Below are 19,241 nucleotides of genomic sequence, written 5' to 3'. Positions count from 1 at the left end.
CTAGTTGTGTAACCCTGGGCAAGTTACTGTTTGCTTTAATCTTCTGGTGAAGGAAATAAAGCACTCTAGTATCTTTGCCAGGAGAATGCCATGGGCAGTATGGTCCACAGGGTCACAAAGGAATTGAACATGACTGAATGACAACAACAAAGGACCTACGGGCTTCAATGGAATTGTAAAAAGTTACTCATTTTAAATTAAAAGTTGACTGGCTAAAATGGTGGAAAATTCATTTATTTTAAAACTTGGAAATTCCCCATTAAGGGAGTCTGATTTTCAGTGATCTGCTATTAAATACCTGAATCTCTAAAATTAAATGCAAACAAGGGCTACTTAAAATGGGTCTATGAATCCACATATGGGGATCCTGCTTCGGGGAGTCTGTGAACTGGATCCCAAATTTATTTTTTTCAATAATTTGATACCTATATTTCAGCATAATTGTTTTACTTTGTAATCCTATATCATTTATTTTATGCATTTAAAATACTATTCTGATAAGGAATCTATGACAAAAAATGGGTAAGAACCTTAAATGATATCTAGGGTCTCTCTAGATCTACACTTCTAAAATTTCTTAGATTCTTTGAACTGATACCCAATTTATCAGGACAGTTCTCTTCCATTTATATGTTATATAAAATAACCAGATTTTTGGGAAATAATATCTTTATTATTTTTTTCAAGGGGGAAGGCAGAGCAGTTGGGGTTGTGACTTGCCCAAGGTCACAGGGCTAGTAAGTGCTAAGAGTCTGAGGCTCGATTTGAACTCAGGTCCTCCTGACTCCAGGATCAGTGCTCTCTATTCACTGTGCCACCTAGTTGCCCCTATTATCTTCTTTAAATGATCAAATGTGTTTCACAAACCATAAGATTTTGGATAAATACTAGCTATTTCTTAAATTGTTTCAATGTCACTGATTCTTGGAAAAACATTTGATATTAGAAATTTATGAATTTTCAAGTAGATTAATTTAGTATTTTAGTTCACAGGAAAGATAGGTGGATTAGGAAAATGAGAATCTAAATTCAAATATTGACACTGTTGTTTAATAACTGTGCTTGTATGTAGGAGGTACAACGGATAAAGTGCCAGGCCTGTAGTCAGGAACACTTATCTCCCTGAGTTCAAATGTGACCTCAGACATGTAATCGTTTAGCTTTATAACCCCTTAACCCTCTTTGCCTCAGTTTCCTCATCTGTCAAATGAGCTGGAGAAGGAAATGGCAGATTACTCCAGTATCTTTGCCAAGAAAACTCCGAGGTCAGAAAGAGTCAGACACAAAGGAAACAACCAATATCAACAAAAGTGATTACATACAAGTCATTTTCCTTAATTTGGAGATCTTCAAAATCAGGAAATTAGACCAGTTAACCTCCCAGGTTCCTTCCATTTTTAAACCAATGATCCCATAATCATAATTAAGCATGCTAACTGGCAAAGTCTACTCCTGTACATAGAGAACAATCACAAAATCCCTCCCGCCCCAAGAAGCATATGTATCCTGTATTTTCTAGGAATTCTCTTCATTCAAATGTAACATAAGGACTTACTTCATCCAGTCTTCGCTCAGTTCCCAGTGCCAAGAGATTGTTGTATTCTCTTTCAAGAATTTGTCTTGCCTAAAAACAAATTAGAGTTACTGGCACCTAAAGACCATTCCAAAAAAAGTATAAGTTATATTCCCTATCAGGGCAAATATTTGAAATCTTGCGTTTATTTATTTAGCCCGTATTTAGACGCTGCTAAGGGGCATAGGATAGAGTACCGGACCTGAAGTCAAACAGCCTCAGACATGCATTAAGAAGTCAATTAACATTTATCTGCCTCAGTTTCCTCATTTGTAAAATGTGGTTAATAATAATACCTGCTTCCCAGGATTGTGAAGATAAACTGAGAGAATATTTGGAAAGAACTTGATATACCTTCAAGCAATTCTCAAGCTTCGAAGTATTGGAGTGTGGCTCAAATAGTCTTACTTTTAATAACTGTCCTCACTTTCCCCCTCTTCAAGTCTTCAGCATAAAAAAGAGGAAGGGTAGAATTCTGCCAGCTCACATGTAGATATACTAAATTCCAGTGGTCAATTGCTTTTATTTTATCCCAGTGAGAAGTAAGTCGACTGGAAATTTAGACAAGCCTGTGTCTACATAATGCCAAACCACTGATGTGAAGAGTGAAAATGGAGTCATTTATCTGATTCACTTTTCTGCATGATCCTCTATTACTTTAAGTGAAACAAGCTGCCTCACAAAGGATTGGCACCAGAAAAACCGAAACAGCTTGACCACCTTTTAGGGACAGTGCAAAGAGGGATGACCGAATAGGGTGGGAAGGACCTGTGGGGAACCATGCAGAGCAAGGGAGTCCCAAGGCCTGGGCTGGAATTCTACCTGATCTACTCCTCAGTGTGACCTTGGACGAGTCACAGCCCCTGTTTCCTCATCTGTAAAACAGGGATAATAATAGCATCTCTCTTCCAGGGTTGTGAGGATTCAATGAGATAATAATTGTAAAGCAATTAGTGTAATGGCACATTAAGAAATGATGCTTGACCTCTCTTTTCACTCTATTTTTCTTGCCCCCCCCTTTTTACATGACCAGTAATGGAAATATGTTTTGCAAGACATCACATATGAAAAGGATATCATATTGCCTGGCCTCTGAATGGGTGGAGAAGGGACTGCAGAGGAAAGAATTTGAAACTGAAAAGAATAAAGGAATGAAAAATAAATGATGCTTCAATACTTCATACACAGACAGATTACTTCCTAGAATAATAGCTGTCTTTACATAAACATCGCTTACCGGAATTCGAAATGTCAAGTGACTTGCCTGTGTATTCTGTGTGGGAATCTGTAATAATAAAGCTAAGCTGCTGTAGTCAAAGTTCTCATCCAAGGCTATAAGGGATCCATGTACACCACTTTCAAGCACGTTATTCGCATACTCTCGAAGTCCAATTGCTTGTATCCAGCGAATCACGCGGTCATTGCTCCACACCAACACATCTAGAAATAGAGGTCAACAAGACTGGGAGTTACTTCATAAGCAACCAAAATAAAAGCTAGAAAGGAACTCTGGACCTCAGGAGAGAGATGACTAGATGGCCTCATCCCACCTTTTCCCAAGCAAGCTGTATACTATCACTGAGATGAATTTCATTAGTTAGTGGGCCACAACACCTGCTTTTCTTGTTACTCTACATCTTATTCTGAGTATGCCACTAGATCAAGTCTTTATTACTATTTGGCTCTCTCATTTGATTTCAGAGTATTTTTATATAAAATGAGATCCTATTTGAATGAAGATATAAAGGAATATAACATATAGGCATACCAGCTGTTAACCTAGTTCAGGTTATACTCTCCCAACCTTTTCCTTGGAGACTTAGGGGATTCAGCCTTTTGGTGGAATCAGAATGACTGAACAAAACACACCCTACCTGTGTCCACCTATTGTTTTGAATTCATCAGTATGTTTGGGGAAGCCTTAGTTATTCTTTTATTATACACAATGGAAATCATTTGCCAGCCTACCCAGTTACTACTAAACTTCCCAGGTAAGTTAGCCATTGATATCACCTATTTCCAACATGTTTTTTCCCTTGATGATATTCGTTTAGGAGATCCTAACTTTAAAAAGAAAATGATACTCTTTGTATGAAGTATAAAACAGGAGTAGGTTGTACCTGCTGTACTCTGTGTGAACTGAGACTGGTGAAATACAGACAGTGGCTGAGGAAGATTGGTTTAAAAATAAGTGCAAAGAACCCCAATGATACTGTGTATCCTTTGAGCAAGTTCTCCAACTTTAAGGGTGATCAAATATGCCATTTAATAAAGGCAACTACATGGTGCAGGAGATAGGATGCTGGACTAGGAATCAAGAAAACCTGAATTCAAATCCTGCCTCAGACACTTACTATCTGTGTATCTTAGGGCAAGGCAAATGACCTCTCTCAACCTCAGTTTCTTCACCTGTAAAGTGAGAATGATAATGGTACCTACCACTCCATATTACTAGGAGGATAAACTGAGAAAATATTTGCAAAGCACTGTGTAAATGCAGCTATTATTCAGTGTTTCCCCAAACTTCTTCAGGGATAAGGGAAAGCCTCCTTTCCCATCTTATTAATTTGAATCTAAGACTCTAATAGTTTTCTGGGGAAGAAACCATTCCCTCCATCCTACAATTCTTTTGGATACTTTTGACCTACATAGTGTATGGTTTAGCAACTGATGTCTAGTGTGCCATTACTTTGAATTCAAGGTCTGTACATCCTTGAAATGCAAATAGTTCTCTCCTTTCAGAAGTCACTCTCATTAAGGTCAAGGCAAATGAATACTTTAAATAACAGTATAAGTCACTGGAGAGAATTGTTTATACATATGTCATCAGATAAATTATAGAAAATTATGATCTCATAACCTCTTAACACATGAGATCATTTGGGTATAGTCATGCTCACCCCCTTTGCTGACCTTTCATTCCATTGTCCTAGATCATCCCATAAGGTCATAAGTCCTAAATAACAAAATAGCATTAGATATAGCACCAAAAAGGTACATGCTCCTCTCTTCTAGACCTACACAAAATGTTGAGACTCTCAAATATATGTGAGCAAGGACAATACAAACTAGGAAAAAAATACCCCTTCTCTCACTAGGACAAAACCTACATACTTGTGCTCAACAACTTTTGTTGGGTCAATGGCAGACTTCCCTCTCGGTTACATCTTTGCCCCATTACTTCTCACATTTCAGTTTAACAAACAACATACTTGAAAACAACCTTCAATTTTCTAGGGACCCCTAAATAAAAAGAAACTAAACAATTCAATTTTGGTAATGGAAAAACACTCTTGTTTGTAAGTAAGGAACCCAATGAAGTGTTACAAGAAATGCATGGTGTGTGCCTGTCAACTCTCCAGTGAGCCATATGTAGGGAAATAAGTTACCCAGTTATAATATTTTGTGTAAGACCATCCTAGGAGAACTAACTTTCTGAGTGAAGAACTGAGGAGGGAAATCAGCGTTGACATTGTTTATGCAGCTGACAAACATAACTTCACTGCTGTCATAAGCTTTGCAACAAAATAAAGAACACTTAAATCAATAATTATTTTTAAGTTCTTTCTTTTTATTTGGTGGGGTGATGAAGCATTTATTTTTTTCATAAATACAGTATGGCTCAATAAAAGTGAGCTTGAAATCACAGTTGACCCTGAGTTATTTGTGCACAGCAAATATTGATTTAAAAAAATGCTCTTTATGTCAACTGCTATGCCATCAGGAACAAAGCACAATATGACTAACAGGGGTCATATATAGCCTATATCTATTTTCCTATAGAGTATAAAGGTAAGAAACACTTAGGAGTCATCCCTTTCATGCCCTTTTATTTCTTCCCTAAGGAAAACAAGTAGTGGTCTTACATGGATGTGGAATTTAAAAATGAACTTTTTCTAGAACCCCAATTTTTTTTCCATTCCTATAGGGCTATTTATCATTTAGAGAATTCATTCAATCCTATTCTTAATGAATTCAATAACTTGGATAAATGCATGGATTCTATCATTAAAACTAATTGACCCATTTTGTGATTATAGAATAATAATGGTAATTGGAGGAAGGAAAAGTTTCTTAGCATCACATTCTTATAATGAAATATCAAAAGTGGGTAGAAAGCACAGGATGAAATCACAGAGCCATCAAAGTAATTGTTCCCAAAGAAGGAAAACCTTTGAAAACCACACTCGCATGAAGGGACAAACTAAATAAAGTTTCTGGGCCCAGCAGTAAAATTGTAATGATATAAATCCGGAATGATCTGCTGTAACAATCATAAGACTTTTATCTGTGAAAGAGTATGTACTATATAGAAAATGCCATCAAGAAATAGACAATGGTGGGGATACATATTTAGCATCCCGATTATGTGCAATTAAATTGAATGAATGCCTTTATTAAGTGCTTACTATGTGCCAAGCATACTACTCAAAGGAAAACACTTAAAATGCTTCCATAAAATGACACTTAGTTTATCTTAACGAATCTGTCTTTCCATTTAAAAAGTAAAAACAAAACAAATGCCAATGTGCTCAATATACTGTTTTGGGCAAGAAGTGCTTCACCATAGTCAACTATGTGGAGAAAGAACAATCAATCAGATGAAAAGTCAATAAAAGTGAAATGAAGAGAGAGCAGAAGTTGGTGTCTAAAGGCCTGGTGTCAGTTCTCTTCATGTCAACAAGTCACATAGCCTCTCTATAAAAGGAGCCTTGACTCCCCAGAATTCTTGTGAGGAAAGCACCTTAATAACCAAAGATAGGTATATAAATGTAAGCTTAGGAAAAGAGGACCTGGATCTATAAGGAACTCCTGGGTGGGCAAACTCCCTCTTCCACTTCAGGTCAGCAACTTCTCTGCAATTTATAGCCTTAAAGAGCTGCCATGAGTACTGACAGATTGTGTGACTTGTCTGGGATCACCCACTAATGATGCGTCAGAGATGGGACTGAAGCCCAGTTCTTGATGACTTTGAGAACTGCTATCTACAACATCAAAGCCATCTGTCATAAATTGCTTTATTAATTATTAATCTCAATATATTCATCATTAACATAACCAGGCAGAATTATAGAGAACATGGTAAAGCTAGGGAAAAACATATTTTAGATAGATAATGTCTTACCTTTAATTTCATGTTGACTTGCTTCCCGTCTCCTTTCCAGTTCTTTCCTGTCATAATTCAGCCTCTTTAAGCACATAATTCCATACTGTAAACTTGTTCTATTGTGTTTTTAAAAGGGAAACAAACATTCAAAAAACATAAAACAGCTGGTTCTTAAAAACAACAACAGAAGTTATCATCAAGATTTTGAAGACTTACTCCAGTCAACACAAAAGTTCTAATGCATCATTTTGTCAGAAGAGCAGAAAACATAAATATGGCAAATTAAATTAGAACCTTTTCAAACAAATTGTGTAAGTAAAATACCAGAAAAGTGACCTGAAGAGATCTGGAAAAGATCTCCAGGGATCATACAGCCTTCATCTTCTTGCCTCAGGAACCTGATTTATGAAACAGTCTGGACTTAAATTATTCCCTTCCAAAAGTATTAAGCATTTACTCTACTCATTGAACTTTGATAGGTGTGGAGGAACACATGAGAAAGAGTTAAAAGATATAGTGCCTGCCTGCCAAGAACTTAGAGGAAGGGAGGGAGGGAGGGAGGAAGGAAGGAAGGAAGGATAGATAGATGGATGGTTTACAATTTAAACCAGTGTGTAGTTTAGATGTCCACATGAATGATTTGGGTAATAAATGCTATTGGGGGGCACAGAAAAGGGAGAGAACAATGGATGCCAGGATAATATAGAAAGCATATCAGGAAGGAAGAAGTACTTGTACAACAGTGCTAAAGGGTAGAAAGAAGGCTTTTCAGGCAAGAGTGACCCAGAAGAGGTAGGTCACAGGATTTAGACCTTAAAAGAACTCTTGAGGTCATCTAGCCCAACCTTCCCATTTTACAGATATGGAAACAGACTTGAGGAGGAAAAGAGACTGGGGCCAGTAAGTGGTAAAGCTGGGAGCTAAATCTAGGCACTCTGAGGTCCAATCCAGCAGTGTTTCCACTCTACCATGCTGCTTGGAGTTGAGATTGACTATGGCATATTTGAGGAATGGTATGGAAACCACCGAACTGCCCAAGCAGAGGGCAATGCTAAGAAGGGTGGGAAAGAAGTATGTGTTTCTTACATATCCATGAAAATCAGCAAGAATCTAGTGCTTAGCACAGTTCCTGGCACTTATTAGGCATTTAATATTTATTAACAGACTGACACATTGATATTATTTTGTCGTGTCCATTAAAAATCATTGGTATTTTTGAAGACATATTAGAGTTCTATACTTGGAGTCAAGATGACCTGAATTTGAAAGTTGCCTCAGTTATTTTCTAGCTGTGGGAACCTGAACAGGTTGCTTAACCTCTCTCAGGCCTTGTTTCCCATCAATCAAGCTATCAAAATTAATTAAGTGCCCACTCTTTGCTAGACATTTTGGTAAGCACTGGGGATATAAAAAGAGGCCAAAGACAGTTCCTTCCCTCAAGAGATAACTATGAGGATCAGATGGGACAGCACATGGAAAAGACTTTGTAAATTCTAAAGGATGGATGAATGTTGGTTATTAGTGCAGTACACTGGCTCGAGAGTAAGAAAACAGGAACAATCTAGCTTCAAATTATGTCCATGAAACTTAATACCTGTGTAAACCTTGGGTAAGTCACTTAACTTCCTTGGTCTCAGTTTCCTCATTTTAAAATAAGGAAGTTGGATTGCATGCTCTCTGAGGCCTCATCTAGCTTCAGCTGTATATGCTCTTATGATTATGGAGAATCAAAAGAAAAAAGAACTTCACTCATGTCAGAGGACCTCGAGGGTATACAGATATTCGAAGGTAATTCATTTCTAGAAGTATGCTCCTTTACATAGATTAAGATCAAAGGGTACTCAAGGTCTTGTCTAATTCTAGAAAATGTGCCTTTGTAGAAATCTTTCACAAGCATAGTGTAATAAAACGAACATATCTGTAATGGGGAAATCTCACCGCTGCTGCTTGGTATTCATGTAACCCTCAAACAATATAACCTCTATGAGTCTCAGTTTCCTCATCTATAAAATGCTGGGATTGGATGACACGGCCTTTGAGGTCCCTTCCAGGCCTAAATCTGTGAATCTCTGAAGTATGTGGTCACGGTGGCAATTTCATTGAATAATCCATTGAATACTAAATTCAGATATAAAGCAGGATATATGTTCATTTAAGAAATCTGTAAACATCATGGAAGATGCCATGCATAAAGTCCAAGAAAAATAATGTCTATTGATGACTAGGTTCTTTTACATATTTCTACTGGCAGGCAGCATGGGGTGAGGGACAAGATCACCTGTTTTAAGGATCAAATAGGATAATATGTGAAAAGCCCTTTGTAAATCTTGAAGCACTATATAATTATTATTATTATTTTAATACATCATTACATAATATTCATTGAATTGAGTCCCAGAACATTACAGTGTGTCATTAGTGAAAGAGATTGTTCTAATCATCCATACTGAATTTTAAAAATGCATTATAAATGTCACATTATATTGACCTGCAGTTTCTCTAAGTTATCTGTAAATGTATTTTTTTTTGGACAACTACTACAGATTCATAATAAACTAGAATTGAAAAGAAGGGAGAGACTGCACTGGAAAACATTTGGTCATTTGCACAGTGCTGTGCTTTAGTATCAATATTCCTTTTGAACCAATTTTAACTACCATCATCTCAGGAGAATGAAAATTACAATAGAAAGATGCTTGATGGGATTGTGTAGGTTTCAGTCTGTTACCATTGATGATGTATTTGAGAGAAATGGTATAAAACATTATCAAGGACACATGCTAGCAGAAATGAGGTGGGTTGGTCATGGGGAGATAGAGTGAACAGATGAATAGTCAAGGGATTAATATGAAGAGAAGCAGGCCTCTCTTCATGCTGCGTAAATCCCTATGGAAGACTGAAAGGAAATCATGAAAAAGCATCATAGAGGATGAGAAGGTGAGGAATTATATTAATCTTGTGCATGAAGAGAATTGTGGTTCACTCATTTTTCATTCATGCCCATCTCTTCATGGCCCCATTTGGGGTTTTCTTAACAGAAATAATGGAGTGTTTTGCCATTTCCTTCTCCAGCTCATTTTACAGATGAGGAAAGTGAGGCAAACTGGGTGAAGTGACTGGCTCAGGATCAGACAGCTAGTAAGTGTCTGAGGCCAGATTTGAACTCAGGGAGATGAATCTTCCTAACTCCAGGTCTGGCACTCTAGCTGTGCCACTTAGCTACCCAATAGTGGAGAGAGTACTCACACCATTAAAACTTATATTTACCCAAATGCCAAAGTATATTAGAAACATGGAGGTGGAGGATGTGGAATTTTCTATTTTGACAATGGAAATCCATCCCTTAGAGGATTTTGTGTAGGGCTGGGTTCTAATGACTTATGGATTTTAGCAAGAATGATATGGCAACACCACTTCTAAATTTTATCAGGTCCAGGAATGGCTCTAGATCCTGAAAAGCTATATCAGCAAGCACAAGCACTTCTAGGCCCTGTTGAGTTGGGAAAGATCTTAGAGGTGATAAAGTATATGTCTTGTTTGAGAACAATCCTGGATAAGTCTGAAGAGGCTCAACAACAGGTTGGCCAAAGAGTGGAATGGATTTTTAGCTAATGCAATTTTCCAAGACCATCTGTTAAGAAGGAGAAAGTGAAAGTACCCACACTGATGAAATCACAGATGAATGGAATGAAATAATATGGCATTAATGTTCCGGATGATTAGAGATGGTTAAAAGCAAGAAACAGGGAAGCCAATCAGAAGGCTTTTGGAGTATTCAGGTATCAAATCATAAGAACACAAATAAGGGTGATGGCAGTAAGGAGAGAAATAAGGGAGAGATTAGACAGTGAAACACTTTAAATAATTTGGTAATTTACTGAGTATAGAGAATAACAGAGACTATTCAAAAAGGAGTCCGAGGTTTTAAACATGAATTATCATTCATAAGGAAGCAACACCAGTGATAGAATGTTGAATCAGAAGGAAGAAAGGGGTTCCTAGAACTATAACAGGGTTCCTTAAATATATATAGGTTACTTATTTTCATAATTAATAACTTTTAGTCATCAGGAATAACTATCCTATCTTGTCTGAGTTTTATTCATAATTATTGGACTTAACCTAATTTCTACTCTCTCAAGGTATATGCATATATAAACACAACACATACACAGTGTATACATTTATGTTTATACATACACATTCATGTGTACATGTATACACACCTACATCTATATACATTTATGTGTACATAATACACATGCACGTGTGTGTATATGGTGTATAATACACATGTATGTGTATTACATACATGGTGAATATATATCTATATCTATTTATACACACACATACAGTATTATTTAGTAAGGAAATCAAATTAGCTAAGAACCATTATTCAGGAACAGGGTGATATCAACTGCCATATACCAGCAATGATCCTTCCCTATGTCCAGTCACATGGCCTAAGGAGGGGCAGGCACATATCTGAGTGAAGTGCTAAGGCACAATCCACTCTGCAGGAGTTCTGACATCTGTACAGATCTAAGAATTAGAGAAAAATGGGGTAAGGAGGCAGGGAAGTGTTATAAGAAGTTGCCTTTGAGAAAATGGAAAATGGTTTTGTCACATATATGTGCATTCTAGTGAGCAGACTTTCTACCAGTTTATATCATAATTTCTCTCACTGAAAATACGTAATTTCTTGATAAAAGGAAAGAATTTGGGATATACAGTCTATTTGATCCACATCTAGAGAATTATGTTCAGTTCTAGGCAGCACATGTTTAGAGGGATTATTGATACTGGAATGTGTCCACAGAAAGGTTTCAAGGTTGGGTTAGGGGTCTAAAAAAACATTTAGTATATGCTAAATGCTAGAAATACAAAGAAAGGTGAAAACAATCCCTACTCTTGAAAAACTCACATCTGAATGGAGTCAACAGTATGTAAATATCTAACTACATATAAAGTCTATAAAGATTAGATAGGTGGCAATCTCAGAGCAGAAGATCTCTTGCAGAAGGTGAACTTTGAAGGATTTTGAAGGAAGCTAAGAGGCAGGGGAAGATGAGGAAGAGCAGTCCAGGCATGAGGGGCATTTAGTACAAAGGCACTGTGATGGCAGATGAAGTGATGAATCTTCCTAACTCCAGGTCTGGTACTCTAGCCACTCTGCCACCTAGCCACCAAAGAGAGGAAGAATTCGCAACAGCAAGCAAAGCAGTGTTGCTGGTCATAGACCATGTGGATGCAGACAGAAGGCAATGGTTGGAGAAACCAGAAAAACAAAGGAGATTCAACCTGGAAAGGAGAGTTCTTGAGAGTTGTCTTAAAAGAAGCCTAATCATTTTGTAGATCTTCAATGGATCAAATTATGACTGAGGGAAAGTTACAAGAGGCAGATTTCTACTCAATATACTGGAATGATTTCTAATGAATGGATTTCCTGGGCAGAAACACAATAGGCTGCCTTGTGAAGTGGTGACTCTTTATCCCTGGCAGTTTTCAAGTGTAGGCTGAACAGCCACTTGTCATGGTTACTGTATAAGAGAATTCTGCAGTGGATATCAGGTTGGAATAGGTTACTCCTAAATACATTTCTATCGTCAACGTCCTTTATAATCCACAAAACAAACAGTTGCAAATATAAATATGTACACTGAATCTAAAAAAGAAAAAAGGAATTTGAAATTGTTTGACTTACATTAAAACATGCTCTCTCCACCCAACATGGGTTAGATAATGAATGAAAAAATTGCCTCCATAAATTCCAAACCAGTTATAAATGCTTTTCTCTTACCCATTCACAGAGCTTCTTTGAACTTTTCCAATTCTCAGTGGGTGAGGTGAAAGGCTTACATTGCTAAGCAGTGTATTTTCCATCTATAAGTGGATTACACAGCACAGTATCCTTCCCCTACCTTCACATAGTGGAGAGTGAAAATTCAGAACCATTTAAAAGACCAGAAACATTTTTCTCTAGGGAACATCATCTGATTTCTATTCTTCCAAGACCATTATAGTCAACTAAAGAAAATCTGCCTTTCTACAATCCAGTTTCAATATATACTTTGTGTAGAAAATTTACAAACTTTTTGAGTTAGAGATGAATGTATTCTGTTTGGTTTATATTTATATTCAGTAACTGAGGTCCCATTTTAAAAGAAATCAATAAATCCCACTGATCATTTCTAGAAGGACTAGGTGAAAAAATGAGGCTATGGGTTTCCTTGTAATCTGCACTGGTGGATTGTGTTCTTTTGTTATATAACAAGCTTTCATTGTGCTTTTGCTGAGTGTACACTACTATCTCAGAGATCAATCTGTTGCCTCAATGTACCCATGGAAAATGGATGTATGCTGATGCTCAGTATGTCACATACCCTGTGAATATTGATTTTTTTTTACCTATTTTTCTTATAGAAGAACTCATGTTACCCATTTTGATTCCATTCTAATTAGTCTTTGGAGAGGAAGAAACAACCTACCTATGAAAGCTATCCACCATTTTTAAATGGACCCGGAGATCTTTTTTCGTCAGGTGATCTAACATTCTTGCATCTACCAGGCATTCCATAAAGTAACTTCTGTATTGAGGTAATCCCAGGCTGGGAAGCCACTCATTACCAATCCACTCATGATTCATATCACCATAAGCCAGAGTCTGCAGAAAAACAGGACACTATAATTTATTTATAGCAGTCAGTTTCCAAGCCGAAAAACAAGATGGCAATTTTATCACATAACCCATTAAAAAGCCCCACTAAACCTAGCTTGTTTGTTTGATTGTCATGATGTATATGAAAAGAGTATAGTTCATTCATAGCTTAACAATGTCTTTCTGCCTCACTTTAGGGAAAAGAAAACAAAGATTTCTCCACGCAAATGGAGATGATTGCTGACTTGGTTTGTACTTGAAATCTGTGTCATCACTATCCAAAAAATAAAAATAAAAAAAAATCAAAGTCTTGATGGTAAGGAAATATATGGAACAGATCTAGCTCACTATGCATATTGAGTTATGCATTTACAGTGTTGGAGAGATGGGGCTGCACTGAGTTAAGTGGGTGAGTTACACTCCTCAGTATTGTTAAAAGAAACTGCAAAATAACCCTTGTAATTTGAACTCCAATGACAGAATTATTTAATTACAGGGAATTGAAATGCTCTAGGGAATTCCTACAAAATATATTCGTTTGAGTTTATTTTAAACAAAAGGGATTCAACTTAACAATCAGATTTTGCTCTTTGCAGAGACAACTGAGGCCCTATTTTTGAGGAACTTACAATGAAATGAGGAGAAGAAATGCACACAGAGAACATGGACAGAAAGGAGAAGAGAAATACAAAGGAGAGAGTGAAGCAGAACACTATATGATTAATTTGAGGTTGGAGAGATTGCAGCTGTCTGGGTTGGAGGAGTCATTCAAGGAGTGACAGAAGAGAAAGGAAGACTTGAAGGAAGGGAGGTATTTTAATAGATTGCAATGGAAGTACATGGCATGGGAAGGATTTCAGTTAGGCACTGGGGATATTGTTAGCAAAGGAATTAAGACAAAATAGAGGAGAATGAGAATGGGAGATGAAAAGTAGATGATTGTTAAAAATGTAGATTGTTGTTGTTTAGGTGTTTTCAGTCATATCCGACTCTTTGTGACCTCATTTGGGATTTTCTTGGGAAAGATACTAGAGTGGTTTGTCATTTACTTCTCCAGCTATTTTACAGATGGAAAAATTGAGGCAAACCAGGTTAAGTGACCAGGTTAAGTGTTAAGGGCACACAGCTAGTAAATGTAGGAGGCCACATTTGAACTCAGGAAGATGAGTGTTACTCCAGGCCTGATGCTTTCCCATCTAGCTGCCCCCAGTATGTAGAATACATACACATAAAGGATGGGATGAAGCTAGGAAATATGGGATAGAGCTAGAGAGGTGGGGTGGATTCAGTTTGCAAAGGGCCTCAAATGAAAGACTCAAATTTATTCTTTTTTTATTTGTGTGTTTGTTTGCTTTTTGGAGGGGGGAGGGCAGGATAATTGGGGTTAAGTGACTTGCCCAAGGTCACATGGCTAGTGTGTCAAGTATCTGAGGATGGATTTGAACTCAGGTCCTTCTGTCTCTAGGGCCGATGCTCTATTCACTGTGCCACCTAGCTGCCCCTTAAGTTTATTCTTGACTCATCAGGCAGTGGATGTTATCATTGTGGTACATTTAGAAAGATGAAATAGCAACATGAAGGAAGGATTGGGGAAGGGCTAGAATGGAGGCAGAACGACTAGTCTGTCTTACTATAATAGTTATGGGGGGAATATGAGGGGCAGGATGGAGGTGATTGCAAAGACAGGATCAACAGAAATCAGAAGCTAGATACTCAAAGATGATTTCAAAGTGATGATGACCTAAGGTGACTGTGAACATATTGATGATGGTGATGTCATTAATGGAAGTATAACAGTTAGAAGAGGACCAAGTTTGGGAGGGAGGGCAATGAATGTTCAGATGCATTTGAATTACTGGTGGAATGTTAGCATGGAGCTATAAATTAGAGAATCATTGACAGAGAGGTGGGTAGGTAGAATTTCCAAGGGAGAGAAAAGGGCAGAATCACTTGGGGGTACCAGGTTTACGGAGTGGAATGAGAACCCAGAAAAGGAAACAGGATTATGATATCAGAGATGTGGAATGAGGTCTTACCCCCATCATTTTACAGAAGAAGAAACCAGGCTCTGGGAGACCACGTAATTTGCCTAACTTCACACAGGTAACACAGAGGCAGTATTTGCACCCAGATCCTCTGACTCCAGAACCAATACTCTTTTCTCTATATGATGATACCTCCTTTTTTACACTGATGAAGTCACTGGTCTAAACCAAAACCAAAAGAAGCATGTGCTCCTCCCTCACATGGGCAAGGTATGAAATGGGCATTGTAAGCTCCCTAATGTTTATTGTGCTTATTCTGGGTGTGCAGATGACTCTGTGATGAGTTCTTGAAAATGACAATTTAGTCCAGTCTCCTATGCCTGCTAAAGGTATGTGTCTGGGGAAAGAATATCTGCCTTATTTATTTAGATATGTATATATGTGAATGGATGTATGTGCGCATGTGTATATACATGCACGGCACATGTGCACACACATATGTGTGCATACGCAAATATACATGTAGACATGTGTGTCAACATAGGTGCAAATGCATATATACTTATATGTGTAAATGCACATGCATACACATATATCTATGTGTGTATAGGCATATATATATATACACACATGTATTTTAAGAACAATAGACATACTAATTGTTTGAGTCATGCTGGACATCTAAGTTCCCTGTTGGACAAACAAAAAAGATGATCTAAAGTCAAGCCCAAGGGATGTGTTGACCAATTGTCTAGTATTGTTAGCAAAGTGAATTTATATAGAACATAGCATCAGAGATCACCACGCCATAATCCCAATGGGAATTTCCCAAGAATCCATCACTGTATGACTCCTCACACCCCACCCTCAATTGCCATTCCCTGAATCTCCTTCTAGTGTTGAGCAGGCTATGCTGGACAAAGAATACAGGATTCAATAGCATATATTGAATCCCTGGTCTCAAAATGAACAAATGAACTCTGCACTGAGTTTAAGTATCCAAATTAATGTTCTCTGATAAAATATTACATAGGCCAGCACTTTGCAAGTATTGATCACTTAGAAATTGTCTTATGACTAGAAACAACTAATTTCCCCCAGTTAATATATTTTCTTTTAGAATAATCTGGTTTAGTAAGTGTATCTGCCTGTAATAAGGGAGTATTTTAAAATACCATGTGCAGTCATTTTCAACTTGTACACTGAAGTCAATACCTTACAGTGTTTATGATACAAAAAAGCATTATATTTCCTTGTTGTTTGCTAATTCATATGAATTATCATGAATAAACTATTGCCTTATGCTAAGTAAATCTGAACATAATAAATTCATACCTGGGCCCAGCTTCCTTCCTCAGATTCTTTCTGTTAGCAGAAGCAGCATGCATTTATTAATAAAACAAGGAAAAATAAAATACATCACATTAGTCCAATGGTATGAAATTCAACAATCATGATAGGTATGAAAAAGTTAGTAATTCTAATGTGTACACAAATGATTACAGACACAGATTTGCATCCTAACAACAGCAGTGGCCAATTAAAAGGAATACACAAGCAATTAGATTTTTTTCAGTGCATTTTTACACTCACAAAACCATGCTGGCCTTTCATGATTTTTTGAAAATTTGTTTTTGTCATTTCCAAATTTTGGTTACCATTTCTGAGGAAAAAAAACATACATATTTCAATATTTGAGGAGTTTTCCCAAACTCCTTTGAGTTTGGGAAAATTAGCATTCATACAAAAATACTTATTGAATTTTGGGATTACTAGGAGGGAGAGATAATAAATGTTTGTACAAATTTAAAAAATGTATTTTTAAAAGAAATAAAGACCCAAAATAAAAACAGAAAAAAATACAAAATTTGAATGAGAGTATTTCTCTTGAATATCACAGCCAGTGAAAAAAACACTTCATTTTAAAATTCATCTAATAGTAAGAATCTGCGTTATTTATAATAACATTTTTTTCACTGGACAACATACACACATATCACAGTGTTCATTGCTATTGCCCAGTTATTAAGAGGTTAACCAGTCTGTGCTAAATTGTTCTTTAAATTATAAACAGTAACAAAAAGGGGAGGTTCAGTCGTTAAAAATAATTACAAACATTTCACCTTTGATATCTTTAACCATGGAATTAACATACATACAATTCAATTTGCAAAACTGTATTCTAAATCAGTCAGCCACAAGTTACCATGCAATTTAAAAAGGGGTGAAACAGGGGGCAGCTAGGTGGCGCAGTGAGTAAAGTGCTGGCCCCAGAGTCAGGAGGACCCAATTTCGGTTCCAGCCTCAGACACTTCACACACACACACACACACACACAAACTATCAACTTAAACTTGGGCAATAACCTCAATTCCAATCCCACTCGAAAAAAAAAAAAAAAAAAAAAAAGGGGGGGGGTGAAACAAAAACTTTACACTGATTCTAGAAATCAGAATTGTAATCAGAGCAGTGGCATCAGGTCCTTGCTGCCAGGAAGTCACAATGCACAGGGTACCAAGGGCTCTTCTAGTCCCTTTAGCACCCTCCAAACAGTTAGGCTTAGCACTGTGTTAGCAAGAATAATTAGTTAAAATAGCAAACTGCCAGATGGTATGTTTTCACACCAATACTATAAATATAGCTGAGATGACCAAATGAGAGAACCACATGAATATTTTGTATGTCCTCTGCTAAAAATTTACTCTGAAGTCCTTTTTAAAAATTTTTAAAATTTATTTTATTTTTGGAGGGCAATTGGGGTTAAGTGACTTGCCCAAGGTCACACAGCTAGTTTTGTGTGTGTGTGTGTGTGTGTGTGTGTGTTAAGCATCTGAGGCCAGATTTGAACTCAGATCCTCCTGACTTGAGGCTGGTGCTCTATTCACTGTGCTACCTAGCCACCCCATGAAGTCCTTTTTTAATACAAAAGATCAACATGGCTCAGTTCCTAACTAGTCAACTGCCAACACTGGCCATGATTAAAACTGTTATTACTAATTAATTCAAGGTGATTTTAAAAATATTCTATAATTTCTAATGGTATCTTATGGTTTATGACTCTTGAAACTATTAATATAGACACAATTTTTATTTTTTGCTCTTAAGATTGAACAAAACCAAAAATACTGACCGTTTTGGCTGGAGCAGCAAGGTTTTCCATTTCTTCATGGGTCACCCAAACATTGCCTGAGGGCTAAGGACAAGGCCCACAGGGAAGTAGGTAGAATCCACGTTAGGTAAGCAGTGATAAAGAAAGGCAGCACCACTGTAAGTCAACAGCGGATAGCATCACCATCAACATAGCTACGTTGTTGCCTCTAGAGTGAGCAGGACGTGACAGAGAAGTCCACAGGGCTTTTAACAATATTTTATGTGTAAGAAGGCCAAGCAGTAAGGGACATGCCATCTATTCCAAGTGGTTTCAAAAACAACGTTCTCTTATAATTAATCAGGAAAAGGAAGGAAGAGGGACAGGACCTGTGGTTTCACTGATACAGGGAATTCCCAGAGGAGAAAATTCTACCTCCCAATGTAGATTGTCACCTTCTCTTCAACTTATAGCTGCTCTAGGCAACTCTCCTATAGAGGGAGTTAAGTGACTGGCCCAAGGACCAGTAAATACAGAGGCTAGATGGGAGCCTAAGTCTTCCTGGTCCCAAAGTCAGCTCTCTATCCATTATGCCACAGATGCTTTTCCAGAAAAAGGTAACAAAAAAAAGCCCTATTTTCTGGAGCAAGAGAAAATCGGCCTAGGGAGTTAAATATTCTTAAAAAGACTTTTTTTTTAAGCAGTTTATAGCACATAACATTCTGTAGTGTTATAGAAAATCATGTTGAGCATGAATACGGTTAATAGAAAGAGAATATCAAGAACCGATATACATCTGTATACATGACCTTGAAAGAGTCATGGCATCA

General features: G+C 37.2%; 1 protein-coding gene across 3 annotated transcripts in view; it reads right to left on the bottom strand.

The window, feature by feature from the left end:
• Positions 1 to 19,241, bottom strand: part of PPFIA2 (PTPRF interacting protein alpha 2) — a 737,051-nt gene that overhangs the window by 8,776 nt on the left and 709,034 nt on the right. For 2 of the 3 annotated variants that reach the window (XM_069094786.1, XM_069094787.1), the window contains 6 exons: positions 18,454 to 18,516; positions 16,659 to 16,688; positions 13,169 to 13,344; positions 6,699 to 6,796; positions 2,838 to 3,013; positions 1,556 to 1,624 (listed from right to left, as the gene is read on the bottom strand). In XM_069094786.1, the coding sequence (XP_068950887.1) occupies positions 1,556 to 1,624; positions 2,838 to 3,013; positions 6,699 to 6,796; positions 13,169 to 13,344; positions 16,659 to 16,688; positions 18,454 to 18,516 (612 nt within the window). Of the gene's footprint in view, positions 1 to 1,555; positions 3,014 to 6,698; positions 6,797 to 13,168; positions 13,345 to 16,658; positions 16,689 to 18,453; positions 18,517 to 19,241 lie in introns of those variants that run through there. The other variant, XM_069094785.1, reaches the window with a different exon arrangement.

Source organism: Petaurus breviceps, unplaced genomic scaffold (genome assembly GCF_028583685.1).
Source record: "Petaurus breviceps papuanus isolate PSGF00001 unplaced genomic scaffold, PetGlider_PUasm1.0 221, whole genome shotgun sequence".
NCBI classification, from domain to species: Eukaryota; Metazoa; Chordata; class Mammalia; order Diprotodontia; family Petauridae; genus Petaurus; species Petaurus breviceps.
The sequence above is the reverse complement of the archived record's forward strand: the minus strand, read 5'-3'. Positions and strand labels throughout refer to the sequence as shown.